The sequence below is a fragment of the Anolis sagrei genome, chromosome 7, assembly GCF_037176765.1.
Source record: "Anolis sagrei isolate rAnoSag1 chromosome 7, rAnoSag1.mat, whole genome shotgun sequence".
Taxonomy (NCBI): Eukaryota; Metazoa; Chordata; class Lepidosauria; order Squamata; family Dactyloidae; genus Anolis; species Anolis sagrei.
The window spans coordinates 4,140,532-4,160,429 of NC_090027.1; the positions used below are offsets into that span (position 1 = coordinate 4,140,532).

Genomic DNA, 19,898 nt, shown 5'->3' on the forward strand with positions numbered 1-19,898 from the left:
CCTCTGAGGATGCTTGCTGTAGATCAGTGGTTCTCAACCTGGGGTCCCCAGATGTTTTGGCCTTCAACTCCCAGAAATCCTAACAGCTGGTAAATTGGCTGGGATTTCTGGGAGTTGTAGACCAAAAACATCTGGGGACTCCAGGTTGAGAACCACTGCTGTACATGCAGGCAAAACATCAGGAATGCTTCTAGAACATGGCCATATAGCCCGAAAAACTTGCAACAACCCAACTCTTATCTGTTGGAGGTAGGTGTGAATGTTGCAATTGTCCACCTTGATTAGCATTGAATAGCCTTGAATGGAATGATTTGATGTTCTTTCTCTTCCTCTCCTAGTGTTTGGGACCTGGGAATGCCGTGCCCTCTGGAGCAGTTGCTAAAGGAAGAGGAAACACTCTCTGAATAACTTTTTGCGATGGATTAAAGCCAGAGTCGTTTGGAATGATGCTCCCCACGGGCTACACAAGAGACTCGGAGTTGTGTTTTGCGCCCCACAGGCAAGGACTCTAGCTGTGCCAGCCGGTGTCTCTCCTCCAATGCCGGTCAAGGGAAGGAGCTCCCCTCAGCCCTGCAAAGAGACACCTCATGCCCTCGGTCGGCCAGAGGGGCCTCATTTCCCTACCTTTCCAGGAGCTTCTCCTTTATCTAGCTTAGCTGACTGCCCTTTGTGTAGCTGTCCCATACAGGACCAGTCTTCACCGCTCCCCTCTCTACTGCTGTGGCATCATCTTTCCAGGCTTGATGATGGGGATTCTTGCCAACCCCAAGGCCACTGGAGGCCGGCTGTGAACTTCGAAATGGCGTGCCTTATAGGCCGTGGACCGACTGCATGCACGAGGGTGCCGCTGAGTGATCGGAGAACTGGCTGATTCCTCTTTCTGCCTGCCTCAGGATTTTGGAGGGCCTCCCCAACTCCCCGCCCCCTCCCTCTCACCATGTTCCTCCTGCTGCCCTTTGACAGCCTGGTGGTGAACCTGCTGGGCATTTCCCTGACTGTCCTCTTCACCCTGCTCTTGGTCTTCATCATTGTGCCAGCCATCTTTGGAGTTTCCTTTGGCATCCGCCGGCTCTACATGAAAACGCTGTTGCAGATCTTCCAGGTGAGTCAGTCTGCTTGATGTTGCTTGGAGAGGAGGAGGAGGAGGAGGAATGTTGGGTGATGCCAGCAGCCCCAGGCCATAGGCAGGCATGAATCATGGCTTTTCAATGACCGACTTTACAAGCTGGATGAGTAATCTGGGAGGTTTGGCTAAGCCTCAGGTTGTTCCAGCCTGTGTCCAGTCAGGTGACTTCTGACTGTCTGCGTCAGTAGTTTCTCCTTGACAGCTTTCAGTCCAGGAATTCTCACAGAGCTCCAGATCCTGATGATCTTGCAATCTTATGAAATAAAAACACAGGAAATTTTAGGTCCAGAAATCTGTTGACATGTTTTTAATTTGTAGTAATAATTTTATTGATTAGCCCTTAGGCCATATCACAATAAGAAACAGAACAACAAGGCCTGACAAGACCCGATCACACTCCACGTAGAAAGTTAAAATAAGACACTTATAATAATACAGTAAATACATATGATAAGACATGATAAAACTGATAAACTGATCAAGCTGAGTATATACATCATATTTCATTATCACCCCTACAATTTACCCCAATCAGCCCTACATATGTGGTTCTCAGACCTATTGTTTTGCTTAAGTACAGAGCTGTTATATATTTTATTTTGGGGTCTTGGCCACACATAAAATATGTTGTTCTGATGTGAGAATCCCAATACATTGTCCGTTTGATATATGGACCAAGGTGGAAGTCTCTCACCTTTTGATCCATTTTGCAATCAAACAATATGTGTGCTATATCCTCAATTTCGGGTGCCCCGCAGATACAACTCCGTTCATTATAAGACACAGGTTCGCAGCTTGGGTGTGACCCTGGACTCGTCGCTGAGCCTGGAGCCCCAGGTCTCGGCGGTGACCAGGGGAGCATTTGCACAGCTCAGGCTTGTGCGCCAGCTGCGCCCGTATCTTGGGAAGTCTGACTTGGCCACGGTGGTACACACTCTTGTCACATCCCGCCTAGACTACTGCAACGCTCTCTACGTGGGGCTGCCCCTGAAGACGGCCCGGAAGCTGCAACTAGTCCAACGCGCGGCAGCCATGATTCTAACAGGAGCGGAGCGCAGGGAGCACACAACCCCCCTGTTGCACCAGCTCCACTGGCTGCCGATTTGCTACCGGGCCCAATTCAAGGTGTTGGTACTGGCCTATAAAGCCCTAAACGGTTCCGGCCCAAGATACCTAGCTGACCGCATCTCGGCCTATGAACCCACCCGAACTTTGAGATCTTCTGGGGAGGCCCTGCTCTCGATCCCGCCAGCCTCTCAAGCACGGTTGGCGGGGACGAGAGATAGGGCCTTCTCGGTGGTGTCTCCTCGGCTGTGGAACGCCCTTCCTGTAGATGTTAGGCTGGCACCATCTCTCATGACATTCCGTAGAAAGTTGAAGACTTGGATGTTTGTGCAGGCGTTTGAGTAATTCAGTGCAATTCTGGTAATTTGAACATAGGAACGGAACAATGACGTTATACAAGCGGTATACAAGAATAGTAAATAAATAAAATATAAGGGATGCTGGTAAATCTCCCGTATCTAACCATTGTCTCGAGCTGATCAAATCTGGCTCGAGTAAATACCTCCCTGAGATGTTTTGGTATTTGCATTTTTAGGTAGTTAGTAGTTTGAAAGGTACCTTTATATTGACTCAGCCATTTTAGGTTAGCAGTCTTACTGAGGGTGGAGATATCTTTTTGTGCTTCTATATCCAAAATTCTTTGTATACCACCCTTTCTTACTTGGTCATTTGAGGCGCAGGAGACAGGAAGCCCACAACTTGTTATATAATTTGTCAGTTGTGTAATCCAGGAGGTCGGTAGTTGGGATTTTATCTGTTCAGGGATTGGGAGGATTACTATCAAGGTTTGTTTGCTTTAACAGAACCAGTAGAGAAACAACACTTATCCAGAGATTCATTAGGCATGGAAGCACCACCCCCTTGGCCACCAGTTTCAGAAAAGGAGGCATGTTTTTAATCAGTATGATTACCTGCTTGGGGCATTCTGGACATTCTAGTCCCAAACATAACATTTATTTATGGGTTTATTTATTTCTCTTGTATACCACTTTTCTCACCCCAGGGGAGGACTCAAAGTGGTTTCCAGCATGTTTATAGCCAAATTGAATGCCTCATATTTATTTATTTATTGAACTTGTATACCGCTACTCCCAATTTGGCTCGGAGTGGTTTACAGAAACAGATTAAAACAATACAATTAGCTTTAAAAATAACCATAACAATAACAATAGGCAGCGAGGACAGACATAGCCCGGGTTGTTCACCCATCAAAAAGCTTGCCGGAAGAGAAAAGTTTTACAGGCTTTCCGAAAAGCAAGTAGGTCTCGGATGGTTCGAGTTTCAACCGGCAAGGCATTCCATAAATAAGGGGCTACGACCGAGAAGGCTCTCTGCCTAGTAGATGACAAATGATAGGTCTGAATGTTAGGGACGGTAAGCAAATTTTGGTGTTCAGACCGGAGTAATCTCGGGTTGGTAGGGGGTTAAGCGGGCCCTCAGGTACGCCGGCCACAGACCATATAAGGCCTTAAAGGTTAGTATCAGCACCTTGAAAGTGATCCGGTACTCAATTGGTAGCCAGTGCAGCTGTTGTAGAATTGGGGTGATACGACACCTCGCCGGCACCCTGGTGAGAAGACGAGCCACCACATTTTGCACCAGCTTCAGTTTCCGGATCACTGACAAAGGAAGGCCAATGTAGAGGGCGTTACAGTAGTCAAGCCTCGAGATGACCGTCGCCTGGATCACCATAGCCAGGTCGTTCCTAGATAGGAAGGGAGCCAGTCGCCTAGCCTGATGTAGGTGGAAAAACGCAGATCTGCTCACAGCAGAGACCTGGACCTCCATTGTGAGCAGCGGGTCCAATAAGACCCCAAGGCTTTTTACAGAATGTGACGGACGTAGTGTCTCGCCATCCAGGGTAGGCAGCTGGATCTCCCTCCCACCCGGACGGCCCAGCCAAAGGATCTCCGTCTTCGCTGGATTCACTCTCAAACTGCTGGCACGCAACCACCCAGTAACGGCCTCAAGGCACTGATGGATATTTTCGGGTACGGAGTCCAGCCAGCTCTCCATCCCCAGAATGAGCTGAGTGTCATCAGCGTACTGGTGGCACTCAAGCCCAAAGCTTTGCACCAGTTGGGCAAGCAGTCGCATATAGATGTTAAATAACAGAGGAGAGAGAATGGCTCCCTGTGGGACCCTGCATACTAGCGGAGACCTCTCGGAAACCATCCCTCCCCTCACCACACACTGTCCCCAATTCTGGAGGAAGCAGGACACCCACTTAAGGGGTATCCCCCTCACCCCAGTCATGACTAGGCGGTGGAGTAGTAGATTGTGATCAACCGTATCAAATATATGACCTTGAAGGAGCTGGGAATGGTGACGGCCAACAGGGAGCTCTGGCGTGAGCTGGTCTATGAGGTCACGAAGAGTCGGAAACGACTGGACGAATGAACAACACACACACACACACACACACACACATATATATATATATCACCTAACGGGAACCATAACATATAATTAGATCAGTGTTTCTCAACCTAGAGGTTGAGACCCCGGGGGGGGGGGGATCACGAGGGGGTGTCAGAGGGGTCACCAAAGACCATCAGAAAACACAGTATTTTCTGTTGGTCATGGCTGTTCTGTGTGCCAAGTTTGGTTCAATTCAATCGTTGGTGGAATTCAGAATGCTCTTTGGTTGTAGGTGAACTATACATCCCAGGAACTAAAACTCCCAAATTTCAAGATCTATTTTCCCCAAACTGCACCAGTGTTCACATTTGGGGATATTGAGTATCCGTGCCAAGTTCGGTCCAGATCTATCATTGTTTGAGTCCACAGTGCTCTATGGATGTCGGTGAACTACAACTCCAAAACTCAAGATCAGTGCCCACCAAATCCTTCCAGTATTTTCAGTTAGTCATGGGGGTTCTGTGTATCAAGTTTGGTTCAATTCCATTTTTGGTGGAGTTCAGAATGCTCTTTGGTTGTAGGTGAACTATAAATCCCAGCAACTACAACTCCCAAATGACAAAATCCCTACCCCCCCAACCCCACCAATACTCAAATTTGGGCATATTGGGTATTTGTGTCAAATGTGGTGCAGTGAATGAAAATACATTCATGACAGTAGTAAAATTACAGTTATGAAGTAGCAATGAAAACAATTTTCTGGTGGGAACTCGTTAAGGGGTTGCGGCATTAGCAATGTTGAGAATCACTGAATTAGATTATAAAAGTGTAACAACATTTAGACAATGAAATGTGGTGTTAAAAACATTAATATAAAGGTCAAAATCTCATAATCTGGAAATAATGGTCCAAGGCGGTTTCAAATGTCAAATCTAAATTGCACATAATTCCTGATCATTCCTTGTTTACTGCCCATTCAAATTTGGGCATATTGGGTAATTTTGCTCAATTTGGTCCGGTGGATGAAAATTCTTCCTGCATATCCCTCCATGGTTCAGTTAACTCTTTCCACACAGGAATACATTACGCTTGTCACATAGCTACAGCATTTTAAACATACATACATACATACATAGAAATCTACATTATAAATTGCAAACAGCTTCAACACATGAAACAAGTGACCAATCCCCACTTATCGCTGCAACTTGGATTTCTCGGAGCCCAAGTCAGCTTTGATGGGAGGAACTTAATCCAGTCTTTAAGGAGCCGTCTCACCCATGGCCAGCCGTCCCATCTCCCAGCCACGAATTCCGTGTCAGCAGAGAGATATTGACAAGCTTGAATGTGTCCAGAGGAGGGCGACTAAAATGATCAAGGGTCTGGAGAACAAGCCCTATGAGGAGCGGCTTAGGGAACTGGGCATGTTTAGCCTGAAGAAGAGAAGGCTGAGAGGAGATATGATAGCCATGTATAAATATGTGAGAGGAAGCCACAGGGAGGAGGAGGGAGCAAGCTTGTTTTCTGCTTCCTTGGAGACTAGGACGCGGAACAATGGCTTCAAACTACAAGAGAGGAGATTCCATCTGAACATTAGGAAGAACTTCCTGACTGTGAGAGCCGTTCAGCAGTGGAACTCTCTGCCCCGGAGTGTGGTGGAGGCTCCTTCTTTGGAAGCTTTTAAGCAGAGGCTGGATGGCCATTTGTCAGGGGTGCTTTGAATGCAATATTCCTGCTTCTTGGCAGGGGGTTGGACTGGATGGCCCTTGAGGTCTCTTCCAACTCTTTGATTCTATGATTCTATGATTCTATATAATTGTGAATCCTAAACCGCCTCTCCTTGTCTTCCAGTGGGCAACGCTGAGGATCGAGCGTGGTGCCAAAGAGAAGAACCACCTGCTTTATAAACCCTATGTCAATGGTAGGAGGCTATTTTGACCTTATGGGGGAGGGACGGGTTGGGGTGAGGGCCTCACTATCTTTCCCTGCGTGACTGGGAAAGTATCCTATCTTTTTGCAGGCATCATTGCAAAGGAGCCCACTTCGCTGGAGGAGGAAATCAAGGAGATCAGGCGCAGCGGGAGCAACAAGGCCTTGGACACGCCGGAGTTTGAGCTCTCCGATATCTTCTATTTCTGCCGCAAGGGCATTGAGACCATTATGGATGACGAGGTGACCAAGCGCTTCTCGGCCGAAGAGTTGGAATCTTGGAACCTGTTGAGCAGAACCAACTATAATTTCCACTACATCAGCTTGCGCCTCACAGTCTTGTGGGGTCTGGGTGTCTTGATCCGCTACTGCATCTTGCTGCCACTCAGGTAAGGTCTAGCTTTGGATTGGGCAGTGGGAAGATCAGGTCTGGCATTTCCGGTGTTTTCTGTTGTATGCTTCTTGGCGTGAAAACTTGGTGGTAAAGTCAGTACGGTGTGTGTGTGTGTGTGTGTGTGTGTTTACAATCATATCATGGTCCAGCCCAAGGAAAGATTCCTTTAAAAAAAATATTTTTATTTATAAATTTGTCAAACAAAATCATCATCATAATTTAATAACTTATTAATCGCCCTCCATCCGAGAATGCTCCAGGCGATTTACAGCTAAATTACGAAAGATAAAATACATACATACAAAAATTAAAAATCAACAGAGATCGAATGCTCTAGTAAAAAGCCAGGTCTTAAGTGCGAGAGTAAAAGGCCCTCAGTCACGCATGGCTCTCATGTAGGGCGGCAAGGAATCCCACAATAAGGCAGGGGCAGAAATAGAGAAAGCCCACCTGCGCCTGGTCCTTTCCAAGCGCACTTCTCTAGGACCCGGTATATGGAGTAAGTCACGTTGGGCTGGTCGTTGCGACCTCCGATGATGGGAGAAGGAGAGGCGGTCCCTAAGGTACGATGGACCCTGGCCGTCAAGAGTTTTAAAGGTCAGAACTAGTATCTGATACAGGCCACGGTACTCAGTTGGAAGCCAATGTCAATGTTGCAGCACTGGTGTTCTGTGGCATTATTTCATGGGCGTTCTTGTGAGTAACCTGGCTGCCGCATTCTGAACAATACGAAGCTTTCGGGTCGTAGACATCGGCCCACATACAGGGCGTTGCAATAGTCCAGCCTCGATGTGACCGTGGCATGGATGACAGTTGCCAGAGCCTCGTCAGAATTGTCAAAATGTATAAGCATCCATTTCCCCTTCTTTTTACAATATCTTAGACAAAAGAGTATGTCATATTATATACAATCTAACAGTAAAAGAAAAACATCAAAAACATTTTAAAGCATATTTCTTATCATTATTTTTAAATTTCCATTACAACTTACACTACGTATAACTCTTATCACACACCTTTTATCTACTTATACATGTTTTATTTCTTTATAATTATTATTATTATACCGTTCCCCCCCCCTTCCCTTTAGTTTGTGGCCCCTTTACCAGGACCAACCCACTTAAGTTGTTTCACAATTCCAAAATGTCATTGTTTCTCTTGCTGGCTTGTATCCCTTTCTCTCATTAAAAATATATTCAATAAATTTTCCCCATATTTTCCAAAAGTCTGTTTGTTTACATATTTCCTTTTTAATTTTAATATTGCAAGTTAGCCTATTGTTAATAGCTATATTCCAAATTTCCCTATACCATTATTCTAATTGAATTTCTTTTTTTTCTTTCCGGTTTTTTGCTATTAGCAGTTTAGCTGCTGTTATCAAATTAGAAACCAATTCTTTCTCCCCTTGTAATGGAATTGTATTCTTCACTTCACTTCACTTTATTTCTTAATTAGTCGCTCTCCACCAAGGTGCTCCGAGCGACTTACAATTTAAAATAGCATTTACACAATATAAAAACATTCAACAGTGACTATTTGACAAATTAGATCTGATCACTTTACTTAAATGCACAACGAAACAGTCTTGACGCCTTTACAAAAGGTGGCAACTCTGACATTGCTCTAATGTATGGAGGCAATGAGTTCCACAGAATTGGAGCGTAGATCGAAAAAGCTCTGCGATGCCTTGTAGCTTCCAGGTGTACCTCCCTCCCTAGGGCCCGGTATGTAGAGGAGATCTTCCTGGGTGGATCGAGATGACCACTGATGGAGAAAAGGAATGAGGTGGTCCTTAAGATACAAAGGTCCTTGGCCATTTTGAGCTCTAAATGTCAGGATCAGTATCTTCTAGGAGATCCGATGTTCTATTGGTAGCCAATGCAGTTGTTGCATGGGATCTTATAGATGATCCCACTAGCAGCCTGGCCACCGCATTTTGGACCATCCGAATCTTCTGAGTTGTTGACCTTGGAAGGCCGGCATATAAAGCGTTGCAATAGTCCAACCTAGTGGTAACTGTTGCGTGGATTACTGTTGCCAATGCTTCTACTGAAAGGTCGGATGCCAATTTCCTTGCCTGGCGAAGATGAAAAAAGGCCTGCTAACTTATGGCAGTGATCTGGGCCTCCATCGTCAGCGATGAGTCCAACACAACCCCAAGGCTTTGAACAGTGGCAGACAGAACCAGAGCTTCCCCATTGAAATAATAAGTAATAATGCTAATTTTGGTGCAATCTTAATCTATATTTTTTTAATTATTGCTTTTATTTCTTTAAATTTGCTTTCTCAAAATGTTTGTATAGTTTTACATGGCCACCACATATGAAGGTACGTCCCTATTTTTTGACAGCCTCTCCAACACTGATTTGAGTATTTTTTTATCAACCTGATTTAATCTAATGGGTGTTAGATACTGTCAGGTGCATCTCCGCACAGCAAGGCAAGGAAACACATCGATCACAGTCTCCTTTCGGCTATAAACTAATTTATTGTACATCTATTTACATTAAAAGCTAAGCACATCGTAAAACTGCTCCCCCCCACCCTAAAATGGCTAAATCCCACGGTTCCTCCCTGTTGAGCTCCTTTCCTACAAATGCATTTTTATTAGGCCTGGGTAACAACGGAAAAATTTGTTTCTAAAATCAATTCGTTTTTTGGGGGTTTTTGCGTTTTGTTATTTAAAATAATTACAAAATTTTCCTTTTAAAAAGTTCGATATTTACGAAATTTCGTAAATGTGAAAAAAAAATACAAAACATTAATGAATCGATTTCCGAAACAATAACGAATTGATTCGTTAATGGCGGACGCGACCGCGAAATACGCTAAAAAACCTCCAAAAACTTCTGAAGCTTCCCTCTCCCTTTGTTGTTGACTGTTGGTGTGATATTATAATTTCTTTTCACTAATTAAACAAAAAACAACCATAAAACTTGCCCCAGACATTCGGAAATAATAACGAAACGACCTCAAAACAATAACGAAATGAATACAGTAACGAAATACGAAGCATTTACAAACGTATTTAAAAATTCGTTTTTTTTAAAAATTGCTCCAGAATGGTTCGTTATCGTTTTGTAATTAAAAAAATTAACGAATTATTAACGAATTACGAATTAACGAAACCGCCCAGCCCTAATTTTTATCCCTATCTCACCCAGGGTTTTAACTTTTTTAACATTTTACCTCACACATTTGGCCCGCCCTCTGTGTCTGGTTTTAATATGCTGTTTTATATTGTTGATTTTGTTATTTTATATTTTGTTATGATGTATTTTGTTACTGTGTGTTTATTATGTTGTATTATTTTGGGCTTGGCCTCATGTTAGCCGCACCGAGTCCCCTTTGGGGAGATGGTAGCGGGTTATAAACAAAGTATATTATTATTATTATTATTATTATTATTATTATTATTATTATTATTCCTCTCCATTCAGCAGCTACACCGCAAACATAGAACACGCTGCTACCAGCATTAGTCCACACCTCCTGCATTCCAGAGTGATGTATGACGTACTACGCACTATGTTGCGTCCATTGCTCTCTGCACTAAGATTTATGACCTCTCTAGGAATGCTGATTCCCTTCATGATTCAGTTAACTCTTTCCACACAGGAATACTCTTGGCACATAGCATTATATTTTAAACATACATATATACATACTTTGAAATCTACATAACACATCAACAGATACCATATTGTTTTATAGTAATTTTCCTGAATTCTTATAGACATATTTTTTAGTAATATCATACTCCATAAGCTTGCCCATTCTTGATTGGTCCTCTTCAGATTGGGCTTCAACCCCCTCTCTCCTTTCTTTCTTTCTTTCTTTCTTTCTTTGTGCAGGGTAGCCCTGGCTTTCACTGGCATTAGCCTCTTGGTGACAGGCACAACCATGGTGGGCTACTTGCCCAATGGAAGGTGAGTTCTCAGCCATGTATCACTGGGAAGATCACTGTCTGTGAGTGGATGTTGGAAAGACTCAAAATTGATTTCAGGAGTTGGGATTTCGTGAGGTCCTTGCTTCTGTCTTGATCTCTCTAATTCATTGGTTCCCAACCTGTGGTCCGGGCACCACCAGTGGTTCGCAAGAACAAAAATATGGTCTGCGGCCTCAGCATTAATACACCATTGCCTCGAAACCATGCAACAACGAGAGCAACCAGTCTCGCAACTGGGATTTTAGGAGGGGAGAGGCTGACTACCTACAAAAAACTACGACTACCACATCATTTATTTATTATTTATTACGGTCGCTTATACCCCGCCCTTCTCACCCTGATGATGTACTTTGGGCTTGCCCTCATGTAAGCCTCATGTAAGCCGCACCGAGTCTCTTGGGGAGATGGTAGCGGGGTACAAAAATATTTTTATTATTAGTAGTAGTATTATTATTATTAGTTCACTTACATCCAGACAGCACTGTGGACTCAAGCAATGATAGATCTGGACCAAACTTGGCATGGAAACTCAGTCGGATCTGGCCACGGTGGTCCACGCTCTTGTTACATCCCGATTAGATTACTGCAACGCACTCTACGTGGGGTTGCCTTTGAAGACTGCTCAGAAACTCCAACTAGTCCAGCGTAAGGCAGCCAGACTGCTCACCGGGGCGTCATACAGGGAGCATACCACCCCCCTGTTGTGTCAGCTCCACTGGCTGCCGATCCAGTTCCAAGCAATTCAAAGTGCTGGTTTTGACCTACAAACCCTATACAGTTCCGGCCCAGTGTATCTGTCTGAACGGATCTCCCTCTACGTCCCACCCCGGAGCCCAAGATCCTCTGGGGAGGCCCTGCTCTTGACCCTGCCTCTATCACAAATGAGGTTGGCGGGGACGAGGAGCAGGGCCTTCTTGGTGGTGGCCCCTCACCTGTGGAATTCACTCCCTGGGGAAATTAGATCTGCAACATCGCTCCTTTCCTTCAGGAAAAAACTGAAAAAACATGGATTTGGGACCAGGCATTCGGACAATCGGGCAGATAAAGAGAGAACTTTGATGATGACTAGGAAATGATTAATGGATTAGATCTATGGAACTCTGGAAAACGAAACGCTGATTATGAGAATGGTTTTATATGATGTTTTATATGATGTGTTATGTACTGGTTGTTTGATTGTTTTAACTGTGATAACTGTTTTTAACTACGTTTTTGTATATTATGTGTAAGTTGTACAGGCATCGAATTGTGCCTTTTTTGTAAGCCGCCCTGAGTCCTCCTTCGGGGGTTGAGAAGGGCGGGGTAAAAGTACCCGAAATAAATAAATAAATAAATAATGACCACATGTGGACAGTGATGGAGTTTTGGGGGAAATAAACCTTGATGTTTGGGTGTTGTAGTTGCTGGGATTTATAGTTCACCTACAATCAAAGATCATTATGAATCCCATCAATGATAGAATTGGGCCAAACTTCCCACACAGAACCTTCATGACCAAGAGAAAAGACTGTGTTTTCGATGGTCTTTGGTGACCCCTTTGGCACCACCTCACGACCCCCCCAGGGGCCGTGACCCCCAGGTTGAGAAACACTGCGTTAGAGAATCGAAGCAGAGGGGTTTTGAAAGCCAGCTGTCGTATGAGCAGCTTCCAGAAGGTGGCACTAAAGAATGTTGAGAGTTCTCTCCCACTTCTTTGGATTAGCAATACTTATGATAAAGAGGAGTCTCAAGCTATGCATTATGACTCCCGGGAGGCTTTCAGGTCTGTGCTGGCTACACCTTTGTTTTAGCAAGGGATTTGTTTTGTCCCTTTAGGTGCAAGGAGTTCCTGAGCAAGCACGTGCACCTGATGTGTTACCGGATTTGTGTGCGAGCCCTTACAGCCATCATCACTTACCACCACCGGTAAGGAGGGGTTTACGGGATGGCTCCTGGAAGATTATTTTATTTATTTATCGTGTCAGGAGCAACCAGGCATTTGTATTACATTTTTAACAAAACAAACAAACAGACAGACAAAACACAAAGTTTGCAAACCTGGTAGTTGATTAAATGTCCTTTGACCAGTATTTGTCCCCTTGGAGTGCCTCTGGTGTTGCCGCAAGAAGGTCCTCCCTTGTGCATGTGGCAGGGCTCAGGGTGCATTGCAGCAGGTGGTCAGTGGTTTGCTCTTCTCCACACTCGCATGTCGTGGATTCCACTTTGTGGTCCATTTCTGAAGGTTGACTCTGCATCTCGTGATGCCAGAGCGCAGTCTGTTCAGTGCCTTACAAGTCGCCCTGTCTTCTGTGTGTCCAGGGGGGAGTCTCTCATTTGATATCAGCCATTGGAACCCCCGGTGACGCAGTGGGTTAAACCCCTGTGCCGGTAGGACTGAAGACCGACAGGTCGCAGGTTCGAATCCGGAGAGAGGCGCATAAGCTCCCTCTATCAGCTCCAGCTCCTCATGCGAGGACATGAGAGAAGCCTCCCACAAAGATGATAAAAACATCAAATCATCCAGGCGTCCCCTGGGCAACGTCCTTGCAGACGGCCAATTCTCTCACACCAGGAGTCACTCCTGACACGACAAAAAAAGTCATTGATTGAGGTTCTGGGTTTGAGCCTGCCACTTTTGGACTCTCACTTGCTGGGGTGTTCCAGCGAGTGTCTCTGTAGATCTTAGAAAACTATTTCTTGATTTAAGTCGTTGACGTGCTGGCTGATACCCAAACAAGGGATGAGCTGGAGATGTCTCTGCCTTGGTCCTTTCACTATTGGCTGCTTCTTCCCGGCGGATGTCAGGTAGTGCAATCCTGGCTAAGCAGTGTAATTTCTCCAGTGGTGTAGGGCGCAGACACCCCATGATAATGCGACATGTCTCATTAAGAGCCACATCTACTGTTTGAGCGTGGTGAGATGTGTTCCATACTGGGCATGCATACTCAGCAGCAGAGTAGCACAGCGCAAGGGCAGATGTCTTCACTGTATCTGGTTGTGATCCCCAGGTTGTGCCAGTCAGCTTTCGTATGATATTGTTTCTAGCGCCCACTTTTTGTTTGATGTTCAGGCAGTGCTTCTTGTAGGTCAGAGCACGGTCCAGAGTGACTCCCAGGTATTTGGGTGCGCTGCAATGCTCCAGTGGGATTCCTTCCCAGGTAATAATCCTCAGAGCTTGGGAGAATGATGCACCCAAACACGAATCAAGGGACATGAAAGGCAGTGCAGACTCCTTCAACCAGAGAAGTCAGCCATAGCAGAGCACCTGAGGAACCAACCTGGACACAGCATATTATTTGAGAACACAGAAATGCTGGACCACTCTCACAACCACCATGTCAGACTACACAGAGAAGCCGTTGAAATACACAAGCATGTGGACAACTTCAACAGAAAGGAGGAAACCATGAAAATGAACAAAATCTGGCTACCAGTATTTAAAAAAACTCTAAAATTAAAACAGCAAAACAGCAGAGTGAAAACAATCAGGGACATCTAATCACCTCTCAAAAGATTGCTCCAGGCACTGCCAGGCTATCAAATGCTAATCAAGGTTGTCAGTTGAAACATTCACACCTATCTCCAGCAGACAAGAGTCCTTTGTCCCACCCTTGTCTTTCCACGGATATATAAACCCATTTTCCTATTTCCAACAGACCTCACTACCTCTGAGGATGCTTGCCATAGATGCAGGCGAAACGTCAGGAGAGAATGCCTCTAGACCATGGCCATATAGCTCGAAAAAACCTACAACAACCCAGTGATTCCAGCCATGAAAGCCTTCGACAATACATTATTATTATTATTATTATTATTATTATTATTATTATTATTATTTTAAGGGAGCGGAAATAGTCAACATTTTCTAACGTTACACCATTAAGTTGTATTTCTGGCATTGGAGAGGGATTGGCCGGTGACTGCTGGATGAGCACTCACATGGTCAATGACAGGTCGAGCTTCTCGTATGCTTCTGCGAAGGTGTTTAGAGTGGCTTGTACGTGTTCTTCTGAATGCACACAGACAACGTTGTCATCAGCATACTGGTGTTCTATAACATATTGTTGTGAGCTTGGTTTTTGGCTTTCCTTTAGTCTGCTGAGGTTAAATAGCTTGCCATCTGTCTGAGAGATGATTTCCACTTCGGTGGGAAGCTTCCCGTCAAAATGATGAAGTATCATAGCGATGAAGATGGAAAATAAGTTTGGGGCCATAACACATCCTTGTTTGACACCTGAATCCACCTTAAATGGGTCACTTTGGGAGCCATTGCTGTCCATCATGGAGGAGCTGCAAGGGTGTTCACAAATTTGTCACAGCACCCAAAGTTTTGGAGGATGGTCCAGAAAATTATGCGTGCAGGCAAACCTAAACCCAATGCTCTTTTTTGGGCTCCAATGCCACATTTTCAAGCTTTTTCTTTCTTTTTTTTTCAGGGAGAACAGACCCCGCAATGGAGGAATCTGCGTGGCTAACCACACTTCCCCGATTGATGTCATAATCCTGGCCAGCGATGGCTACTATGCGATGGTGAGGACAATGGACCATAGCTTCTGTGTGGGTGGGGATCTAGGCGTTTTTTTTCTCCACACATTCTTTCTTTAAGATTCCGATTTAATAAATACTATTTGGTGATGTCAGATAGCATCAGTTGTGCTTGGGTGTAAACAAAGTTAATCAATAAATATCAAAATATTTAAAGGCTGTGAAAGGTATCTGAAATATTGGTTGCAGCTGGGATTGGTTAGTTGAATCCTCCCTTCAAGAAATATGTAAGTCAAAAAAATGCGCCCGTACCTCGGGAAGTCTGACTTGGCCACGGTGGTACACGCTCTGGTCACATCCCGTCTTGACTACTGCAACGCTCTCTACGTGGGGCTGCCCTTGAAGACGGCCCGGAAGCTTCAGCTAGTCCAGCGCGCGGCAGCCATGTTACTAACAGGAGCGGGACGCAGGGAGCATACAACACCCTTGTTGTTCCAGCTCCACTGGCTACCGATCTGCTACCGGGCCCAATTTAAGGTGCTGGTGTTATCCTACAAAGCCCTAAACGGTTCCGGCCCAAAATACCTTGCGGACCGCATCTCGGCCTATGAGCCCACGAGGGACTTGAGATCGTCTGGGGAGGCCCTTCTCTCAATCCCGCCTGCTTCACAGGCACGTCTGGCGGGAACGAGAGAGAGGGCCTTCTCGGTGGTGGCCCCCCGGCTGTGGATCACCCTCCCTGTTGACATCAGACAGGCGCCCTCCCTTATGTCTTTCCGTAAGAGCCTAAAAACATGGCTATTTGAGAAGGCATTTAACTGAGTGCTACATTAACTGGTAACGACAACTGGAACGGAATATGGTTTACGAGACTGGTTATGATTCTACGATAAGACGGAGCGGATTATTTAGTGTAATTATATTATTGTGTATTAGTGATTATTGCTTTATTGTAAATTGTTTTTTTTTTTAATATGTTGTACACCGCCGTGAGTCGCCCTAGGGCTGAGAACAGCGGTCAACAAATGCAGCAAATAAATAAATAAATAAATAAATAAATAAATAAATAAATAAATATGCTGAATATAAGCTGTGGCACCAAATGTTACCACAAAAAACTGGAAAAACATATGGACTCGAGTCTAAGCCGAGGGCGGGAAATGCAGCAGCAACGGGTCAATTTCAAAATGGAAATAGATACAATAAAATTACATTAATTGAGGCATCCATAGGTTCAATGTTTTTGAATATTTATAAAAAAAAACCCCTGTAATTTAAGCTTAGGCTGTCCAGCTCTGAGTAAACCATTATTCTAACCTTCTTCAATGTAAATGTGCTCACGTATCCTTCCAATAACAATGGAAAAAATAATAAATGTAATAATAAAATAATAAATATAGTAAAATAATAAAGGTAATAATAAAAATAATAGAGTAAAATAATAAAGTAATAATAATAAATAGAGCAAAATAAAATAAATGTAATAATAATAAATAGAGCAAGATAAAATAAATATAATAATAAATAGAAAACAATAAAATAAATGTAATAATAATAGAGAAAAATAATAAATGTAATAATAAAAATAATAGAGGAAAAGAATAAATGTGATAATAATAAATAGAGCAAAAATAAATACATAATAATAATAAAGAGAGTAAAATAGTAAATGTAATAATAAGAATAGAGTAAAATAATAAATGTAGTAATAATAATAGAGTAAATTAATATGTAATAATAGAGCAAAATAATAAATGTAATAATAATAATAATAAATAGAATAAAATAATGTAATAATAAAAATAAAATAATAGAGAAAAATAATAAATGTAATAATAATAAATAAAGTAAAATATTAAATGCAATAATAAAAATAGAGTAAAATAATAAATGAAATAATAAAAATAATAAATATAGTAAAATAACAAATGTAATAATAAAAATAATAGAGTAAAATAATAAATCTGATAATAATAAATAGAGCAAAATAAAATAAATGTAATAATAGTAAATAGAGTAAAATAATAAATGTAGTAATAATAATAGAGTAAATTAATAAATGTAATAATAGAGTAAAATAATAAATGTAATAATAATAATAAATAGAATAAAATAATGTAATAATAAAAATAAAATAATAGAGTAAAATAATAAATGTAATAATAAAAATATTAAATATAGTAAAATAATAAATGTAATAATAAAAAGAATAGAGTAAAATAATAAAGTAATAATAAATAGAGCAAAATAAAATAAATGTAATAATAATAAATAGGGAACGATAAAATAAATGTAATAATAATAAATAGAGTAAAATATTAAATGTAATAATAAAAGTAGAGTAAAATAATAAATGTAGTGAAGGGAACTCTTCAGTAGTAATAATAATAGAGTAAAACAATAAATGTAATAATACTAATAGAGTATAATAATGTAATAATAAAAATAAAATAATAGAGAAAAATAATAAATTTAATAATAAAAAATTAACTATAGTAAAATAATAAATATAATAATAAATAGAGAACAACAAAATAAATGTAATAATAAGAATAGAGTAAAATAATAAATGTAGTAATAATAATAAATTAATTAATGTAATAATAGAGTAAAATAATAAATGTAATAAAATAATAATATAGTAAAATAATGAAATAATAAAAATAAAACAATAGAGAAAAATAATAAATGTAATAATAAAAATAATAGAGTAAAATAATAAATGTGATAATAATAAATAGAGCAAAATAAAGTAAATGTAGTAATAATAATAGAGTAAATTGATAAATGTAATAATAATAATAAATAGAGTAAAATAATGTAATAATAAAAGTAAAACAATAGAGAAAAATAATAAATGTAATAATAAAAATAACAAATATAGTAAAATAATAAATGTAACAATAATGTAGTAAAATAATAAATGTAATAATAAAAATAATAATAGTAAAATAAATACATGTTATAATAATAATAAATAGAGTAAAATAATAAATGTAATAAAAGCAATAATAACAGAGTAAAAGAATAAATAAACTTGACTTTTGTATAAGCGGAGGGTGGCTTTTTCAGCCTTAAAAATAGCTGAAAAAGTCAGCTAATAAAGAATGTATTTGGCAAATGTCCCAGGGCCAAAGGAAAACGCCTTCCTTTCCCTGTAACCTCTATTTGTCGTCATGAATTGCGCACGTTCCTGCTGCTTTATTTATTTATTTATTTTATTATTTATTTCTGCTACTTATACCCCGCCCTTCTCACCCCCGAGGGGGGACTCAGGGTGGCTTACACAGACGGCACAATTCGATGCCCTTATACAAATACATACAAATATAAAAACAGTAATTAATAATTAACAGATTAAAAACATCAATATATAGCACCATAGCACAACAGTAAGCAATCTCATGGTCAGTGTTTCGCGTTCCATAGGTCCAATAGGTTAAAATAGGTTCCTACAATATTTGCCCTTCATTATGGTCCTTCTTTTTAGCTGCCAGAGTTTCCGAAAGCCTGGTCCCACATCCAAGTTTTCAGCTGTTTCCTGAATGAGAGAAGGGAGGGCGCTGTTCTAATCTCCCCGGGGAGTGAGTTCCACAGGCGAGGGGCCACCACTGAGAAGGCCCTGCTCCTCGTCCCCGCCAGTCTCACTTGCGATAAAGGCGGGGTCGAGAGCAGGGCCCCCCCAGAGGATCTTAAGCTCCGAGGTGGTGTGTAGAGGGAGATCCGTTCGGACAAGTACACTGGGCCGGAACCGTATAGGATTTTATAGGTCAAAACCAGCACCTTGAATTGTGCTCGGAATTGGATCGGCAGCCAGTGGAGCTGGCATAACAGGGGGGTGGTGTGCTCCCTGTATGCCGCTCCGGTGAGCAATCTGGCTGCCTCCCGTTGGACTAGTTGAAGTTTCCGAGCAATCTTCAAGGGCAACCCCACGTAGAGTGCGTTGCAGTAATCCAGCCGGGATGTGACAAGAGCGTGGACCACCGTGGCCAGATCCGACTTCCCAAGGTACGGGCGCAGCTGGCGCACAAGTTTTAATTGTGCGAAAGCTCTCCCGGCCACCGCTGAGACCTGGGGTTCCAGGCTCAGCGGTGAATCCAGGATCACTCCCAAGCTGCGAACCTGCATCTTCAGGGGGAGTGTAACCCCGTCTAACACAGGCTGTAACCCTATACCCTGTTCGGCCTTACGACTGACCAGTAGGACCTCTGTCTTGTCTGGATTCAACTTCAATTTGTTAGCTCTCATCCAGTCCGACACAGCAGCCAAGCACCGATTCAAAGTCTGGACAGCCTCCTTAGTGACAGGTGGGAAGGAGTGACAGATTTGGACATCATCTGCGTAGAGATAACATCTCATTCCGAAACTCCGAATGATCTCCCCCAGCGGCTTCATGTAGATGTTGAATAACATCGGGGACAGAATTGAACCCTGTGGGACTCCACACAACAACGGTTGTGGGGCCGAACAGGTGTCACCCAACGACACCTTCTGAGACCGACCCTCAAAGAAGGATCGGAGCCACCGCAGAGCAGTGCCCCCGAGCCCCATATCCATGAGGCGTCCCAGAAGGATACCGTGATCGACGGTATCGAAGGCCGCTGAGAGGT

The 19,898-nt window shown here is 42.5% G+C and overlaps 1 protein-coding gene across 2 annotated transcripts in view; it reads left to right on the forward strand.

Moving 5' to 3' along the window:
• Positions 1 to 19,898, forward strand: part of GPAT4 (glycerol-3-phosphate acyltransferase 4) — a 58,044-nt gene that overhangs the window by 28,243 nt on the left and 9,903 nt on the right. For both annotated transcript variants that reach the window (XM_060787103.2, XM_060787104.2), the window contains exons 2-7: positions 339 to 1,102; positions 6,404 to 6,473; positions 6,573 to 6,870; positions 10,730 to 10,804; positions 12,640 to 12,729; positions 15,240 to 15,333. In XM_060787103.2, the coding sequence (XP_060643086.1) occupies positions 938 to 1,102; positions 6,404 to 6,473; positions 6,573 to 6,870; positions 10,730 to 10,804; positions 12,640 to 12,729; positions 15,240 to 15,333 (792 nt within the window). In that variant the 5' untranslated portion in view covers positions 339 to 937. The remainder of the gene's footprint in view (positions 1 to 338; positions 1,103 to 6,403; positions 6,474 to 6,572; positions 6,871 to 10,729; positions 10,805 to 12,639; positions 12,730 to 15,239; positions 15,334 to 19,898) is intronic.